At 63.1% G+C, this 6801-nt stretch overlaps 1 protein-coding gene across 1 annotated transcript; it reads right to left on the minus strand.

Moving 5' to 3' along the window:
- Positions 1-278: 278 nt before the first annotated feature.
- On the minus strand, positions 279-3354 carry LOC116872870 (major allergen Can f 1-like). The gene is made up of 7 exons (XM_032866389.1): positions 3265-3354; positions 2808-2938; positions 2313-2383; positions 1732-1842; positions 1136-1234; positions 902-928; positions 279-294 (listed from the first exon to the last, which is right to left on the minus strand). The coding sequence occupies exons 1-6, from the start codon at positions 3352-3354 to the stop codon at positions 903-905; spliced, it is 528 nt and encodes a 175-aa protein (XP_032722280.1). The 3' UTR covers positions 279-294; position 902.
- Between the last annotated feature and the right edge of the window lie 3447 nt (positions 3355-6801).

Below are 6801 nucleotides of genomic sequence, written 5' to 3' on the forward strand. Positions count from 1 at the left end.
CGGCAGAGCCGCAGCCACCCCCCTCCGGCCACTCGCGGCCCCGCCACCGAGAACCAGGACATCGGTGGGTCCTCGCCTCCTCCCGCCCTGGCTTGCCCACCCGAGGGACCCCACAGACAGAGCCACCAGGGACTGCAGAAACCCTTTATGTGGACACAGGAGCGGGGCTGGCAGGAGGGGTCGAGCGGGCCCAGGTTCCCCGTCCCCCGGGGGGTGGTTCCTTCCATGTCCTGCAGGACAGAGGGTCCTGGGGCTGCTGTCCCGGGGTTGCCGTGGAGTGGATGGTTGTGCCTCCTGCCCTGGGAAGGAGGGGTGTCGGTGAGGCTGGCTCGCGGGGGCTGCAGAGCATCTGAGCAGAGGACGGAGAAGCTTCCCATGGGCCTCCCCGAGGCTCTCAGCCGGGGTGTGAGCCCGTGACAAGGTGACTGCCCTCCCGGGGGAGGGGCAGAGGAGGAGCCGGGATGCGGTTCTCGATTCCGGCTCTGACAGCAACTGGGGGTTCCCCAAAACTCCTGACACACAGCCAGGGAAGGACCCAGGAGATGCACAGAATCCCACACACGGACGTCGTATTTCTGGATCTTTGAAGGGACTCATCGTGTGAGCAGAGTCACAACGACCGTTTTGGGACGAGGAGGGATTTCACACCCTAGGGCCTGTCGGGAGGCCCGTTGCCCGGCTGCACATCGCCCCGTGGCGCAACCGCCCAGAAGGGGTTTTCCAGCTGCCGGGGTTGGGGGCTGCTCTAGGAAGCGGAGTCTGCAGGCGATGCCCCCTGGGCTGGTGGCTGTGTCTGTCTGGCCCAGGTGGGACCCAGGGTTGGGGGCAGACCACGTGCCTCCTGAGATCCCACGGGCTCCAAGGCCATTTTCGCATGGGTCCCCGGCAACTGTCCACTTACCCTAGTCTCCTCTTGAAGAGCAAGTTTCTGTGGGAACAAGGAGACACACGTGACCCAGGAGATCCCAGGGAGCCCACCAGCACCCCAGGGCCCTCACCAGCCAGCGCGTCCACCAGCCCCGGAGAGAGCAAAGCCACAGTCAGATGCAGTGTGTGCTCCGAAAGCGTCTGCCACGGCCCCACTGTTGGGGGAGGTGGGGGCAACTGGGCGGGACCGGCCGGGCTTCCTTCCTACCCTTCTGTGTGGGTTCCAAGATGTCCTGGTTGAGTCCTTTGGCTTTTACGAACTTCTGAAAATTCTCCAGGGCCTCCTGGTTGTTCTTGGGGTCCCTTCCTGTCGGGGGAACCAGGAGACAGGAGGCTGAGGGGCACGCCCGGGAGGCATCTCCACTGCAGCCTGGGCGGGACCCCGCGCACCCCCGTGGGGGTTGCACCCAGGGCCCTGGGCTGGGAGGGGAGCCGGGCCGCTGTGGGCATCAAGCGGGAGCCCGCGCGGCGGCCCGGGAGGAACACTCCTGGACTTGTCCCTGGAGGAGAGCAGCTGCGGTCCTGCCCTGCCCCAGAGGCGTTCCCTTCCCAGGCGGGACCCCATGCACTTGGAGGTCTGGGCCCCCAGGGAGGAGGTGGAGCTGCCCACCCCCCCCCCCCTGCCCGCTGCCCCAGGCACGGCACGGCCAATCCCTGACACGGGAGTCCCCATGCCCACAGCAGCTCTCTGCTCCCGCTGGGCTCCCACCACAGGGACCTGGGCTGTGCACCAGGTCCTGAGGCCCAGCAGTGGGAATGAGGGCAGCTGGAGGGAGAGCGTCTGCAGGGATGTGTGACCCTTACCCACGAGCTTGGCCATCTGGACCTGCTTCCCGTGGAACTCGCTGCTACAGTAAAGGACATAGTGGTCCTTCACCGGCGATGGTAGGATGTACACGACACGCTTGCCGTTGTCTGTGGGAGGACAGCAGCACACGTCCGGGAGGAGCCACAGGATTCTCCAGAAAGAACCCGCGCTCACCCAGGCTCGGCTTGGCAGACCGCCCAGCCCCCACGCGCTCTCTTGGGCTCCCCACCCTGCCCCGAGTCCCTGCACCCCACACCCCACCCCTGGGTCCCAGAGGAGTCTTGGGCTGTGGGTTCTGAAGAGCTTGGGGCACGGGGCGCTCAGCCCCCCGACCTCCAAACATGACTGTGCTCTTGGCCCCTGACATGGGCACAGCTGTCACCGGAAGTCCCTGGACAGTCCCGTCCCTCCTGGAGACAAATGTGCCCCTAGAACTGGGGCCCGTCCGTGTCTGTAGGGCAGTTTGGCTCATGAGAGGAGACAGTAGGTTTAAGGGGTCAGATAGGAGCAGACTTCTCAGGCTGGAAGCCCGCTCTGCCCGTTGGGGGAGGGGGGCTGGCCGACCTCCAGGACTCACAGGCCGTGAATCTGCCGGGCTCGGAAGTTTTCTGCAGGACCACTTCCATGTCCTGGCACTGACCGTTTGTCCTAGAACACAGGGGCCACGCGGGGTGCTGCCCTGGGGTGCCCCTCCTGCCTCCAGCAGCCCTAGGACAACGCCCTGTGATGTCCTGGGTCTGAAACAGAGCCACAGGCATCTCCTGCCCTAAGTCCCTGCTGGACCCATATGCCACGTGGGGCAAGTCCCCAGGGCTCCCCCAGGGGAGGAGACGGGGCCATCGCACCCCCAATTAGCCACTCTGGCCCTCCGGGGCTTCCCCGCTAATCCGTGGCCCCGCCAGTGAGGCAGCCCCATGGCATGGTCCCCCAACGCTGCCCAGTGCTGAGTGTGAGGCGGGATTACGAGGGCACCAGCGTGCACTGCTTGTCCCACCCAGACGCTGGCTCTCCGGTATGTGGGGAGGGGGGGTTGCTGGGGGCGGTCACAGGCCCCCAGGCTGCTGACACTTACAGCATGGTGATCTTGGCTTCCAGGTCACCCCCGTCCAGGACTGTGAGCATCATGGGAGTCACTGACTCGGGTTTAATCTCGGGCAGGTCCTGGTCTGCGGTCATGGCCTTCAGGTACCATTTCCCTGACACCTGGAGAAGGTTCACTTTCCTCAGGGCTCAGGCCGACCCCCTCCAGGGTCCCCCTCCTGCTCTGCAGCCCCAGGCTCTCCCCACCCCCCCAGCGCTGGAGGCACGAGGATTTCTCAGCCCACCACCCTCCCCAGCAAATGCTCAGTGCCCTTGCCAGACCCGCCTGCGGCCAGCCTTCTCCAGGGCCCCCTGTCCCCTGGGGCCCATCTGGCACAGACCCCTTTTGCTCTGACCATTCCCTCAGGGACAGGGGTAAGTGCCTGAGCCTACAACGTCTCCCCTTTCCCTGAGCCCCCTCCAGCACCCCTGCCCCATCTGAGCCTCACATCTACGGGGTCCTCTTCTGAGGCTGGGGGGTCCTGGGCCCGCAGGACAGCAGTAAGGCTGAGCCCAACCGTCAGCAGCAGGGTCGTCATCTCTCCGTCTGGGCTCACGGCTGCCAGCAGGTCGCTCGCTGGGGCTCAAACAGGCTGTGCCCACTCTTCACACAGCTGCCTTTATACCCCTCGGCCCTGGGCCCCCAGGAGACCTGGCACAGACAGCCGGCCACTCCCCTCCCGGCCATAAACGGCGGCCAGTTCTGCAGTGGAGCGGATAAAATGTCATTATTGTCGGACCAAACAAATCTTGTTAACCGCCACGGACCATCAGAGAAGGGCCACTGGCCAGAGGACAGAGTTGCAGATCTTACCTGGGAGGGAAGCGAGTCTGAGTGCCGGGGGCGGGGGCGCTCTGTGAGGGAGGCCGTCAGGGATCGCACGAATTGGCAGGACGTGCCGCCTCCATCCCCACCGGCGGGGCCGACGTGCTGGCCGCCAGAGAGAGGGTGCAGGTTGGACCAGGGGGCCGTGGGCTTGGTCTCACTGACCCTCCTGCATTCCGGGCAGGCTCCCTAACCTTGAATTCAGCATCGAGAAGGGACTTACCTCGTGAATTTAAGGAGTTCATCTACACCGGCCAAGCAGGCAGCTTGACGTAGCCTGTCTGCTGTGTGTACACAGCAGAATCGATCCGCAGTAGAAGGGGAGAACCGCGATGGGCGGAGATAGGTGTGTAGTAACACACATGTGGCACCACACGCACCCACACACGTGCACACATGCACACATGACACCACACGCAACATGCACACATGACACAAGTACACATGCACACATGACATCACACGTGCACACACGACCGCACACACGGCATCACACACACGTGCACACATGACATCACAGCACACGTGCACACATGACATCACGCACATCGCACGCACATGTGTACACACGACATCAGAGCACGTGTGCACACACGACATCACGGGCACATGCGCACACACGACATTGTGCTCATGCACATGTGGTATCAGGATGGGAGAGAACCTGCCTACAGAGAGAGGGAGACCAGCTGCCTGCGATCGGACGACGTCCTCTCTGATTCCCCACACATCACGGCAGAACAGGGCAGACCTAACACAATTATTTAAAAAGATTTTATTTATTTATTTCAGAGAGAGAGAGAGAGAGCGAGCGCGCGGGCCGAGGAAGCAGCAGAGGGAGGGGGGAAGCAGGCTCCCCGCTGAGCAGGGAGCCCAAGGCTGGGCTCGATCCCAAGACCCTGCGACCACGACCTCAGCCGGAGGCAGAGGCTCACCCACTGAGCCCCCCAGGCGCCCGGACCAAACGCAACGTGAGGTCAGAAGCACTGCGTAGGGACAAAAAGGGACCAATATAAACACAGCGCAGGGAGCAGTCTAGCAAGAAGGCAGAACAGTCAAGAAATGGAAAGCCGGCCGTGTCGAAATGCAGGCAGTGAAAGCAGCGGGAAGAACCTGGGGCTCTTGGCGAACCCACGGTCCCAGTGGGAGACGATAAGGCAGCACCAGGCGCAGAGGTCCCAGGTGTAAAAGCGCAGAGCAACGCAGAAGACGCCAGACCAGAAGGACAACATCCGTGCGTCCGAAGACCCTGCCTGGCCACTGAAGACTTCCTTTCTGTTAAAACGCGCCCAGAAGAGTCAGGAAAATGGCCCACGTCCCAGGTAACGTGGGGAATACCAGGGGCCCCCCTTTCCGGCCGCAAAGCTGCGAGAATGGAGCCGGCGAGCAGGGTGGTACGCGAAGGCGATCCGCGGCCCAGTCCTCCCCCGGCTCGTGCTTCGAGGAGGAAATCGCGGGGAAAATACAGGACTTGCAACGGCGCTGCAAACAGCCAGGCGTCCCGAGAGCACGCTGAGACCGGGATGCGTGCGGCCCCGTGGGTTCCTCCGCTGGGTTCCTAGTCCCAGCGAGACCGGGCGAGGAGGTGGGGTTTCGGGGTGAGTAGGTCCTGAGGGCGGGGCCCCCACAGACAGGGTTCCTGACCTTGTCCTGACCTTGCCGAGACACCCAGAGCCCCGCCTCACCCCTTCCAGCAGGTGAGGACACGGCGAGAAGACCTCGGCCAGGGAGGAGACCCCGGATCCACGGGCGTCGCGGTCCTGGGCTCCCAGCCTCCGAACTCTGAGAAGGCATCGGTGGGCAACCACGGGAAGCCCCCCGGGCGCCGCCTGCCTTTCTCAAACAGCCGCGGAATGACGAAAACGCGTGAGCTGCGTCTCTAAATCAGGAATAACACCAGCAGCCTAGAGAAACGAGACACCAAGACGCTATAAAGAATGGAACGAGAATATTTTTTAAATGGGGGAAAACCAACAGCGGTTAAGCTGGCGGTTTGGGAACAGTGCATGACCACAAACTGTCAGCCAGACTGGTGAGAAAAATGAGAAAAACGAGAAAAGCAATTAAACAGCATCGGGATGAGGAGGCGATAGGAGCTCAGACTGGGGCTCAGGAGACGCTCGAGCAGTGAGCAGAGGGAGCCCCTGCTCTGGCCGGTCTCAGCCCCCCTGGGAGGGGCCGCAGCTTCGAGGAGAGTGGTGTGTTGTCGCTGGGCTGCCCCGACGGACCCTGAAAATCGAGGAGACAGCTGAGGACCAGACCTGAGTGGGGTCTGAAATGCAGCGAGAACGTCCGTACGGGGGCGGGGCTGGATGGAGCTCGCCTGTGGGGACGAGGTCTGGAAGCCGATGTCCCTGCCTCACACCACACACACTCACACACGTGCACACGGTTCCAGGCAGATGGCGAGGTGTAATTATGGAAAGCAAGGCTTTGGCGACCCGAAAAGAAAAGTTGAGCTAGTACCGTTATGACATGGAAGTGGGTCCTGGGGTCACAAGAAACGCCATAAAAATACAAATGGGGGTTAAAGGCAACCAGAGCAGAGGAACAGGCTTACAGCATGTGCACATGCGATGCTTCTGTATGATGCCCGGCCCACGGGGACCGAGGGACTAGGCCCTTCCCTCGGACAGCCCGTCTCCACACACTGGGCAAAGGGTGCAAGGGGCACTGGGAGTCGGGGCGCCTGAGGGGCTGCGAGGGCATGAGGGGCGCTCTGGTGAGACGCAGGGTGAGGGGCAAAGGAAATCTGGCCGTAGCCCCCCCCCCATCAGGGTACGCATCACTAGCATGTGGCGCATGGGAATTGTCATCCACGGCCACTGGCGCGCACTGCCGCCCCACGGTAGGACCACGGACAGTGGCCTGCAGTGTCTGGGGCTCAGTGGGACTGCGGGACGGTCACTTGAGTGTGTAGGGCTATGGCTGGCTTTCCAGGGTGGTCATGGCTTTTGGGAAGATTCCTACTGCCCTCCGTGCTGGTGCCCCTGGCGCCCCCCTAGGACCGTCAGCTGCGGGTCACCGCGCCGAGGTGAGCGGATGGGTCTCGGACGAGGGGCAAGCTCAGCTCCAGGCGGCCTGGCCCGAGTGTGCGGCGGCTTTGTCCGCGCCCTGCGCTGAGACGACGGGAAACAGCGTTCCCTTCCCACGGACGGCC

This window comes from Lontra canadensis, unplaced genomic scaffold (genome assembly GCF_010015895.1).
Source record: "Lontra canadensis isolate GAN:19392208 unplaced genomic scaffold, GSC_riverotter_1.0 scaffold30, whole genome shotgun sequence".
Lineage (NCBI taxonomy): Eukaryota > Metazoa > Chordata > Mammalia > Carnivora > Mustelidae > Lontra > Lontra canadensis.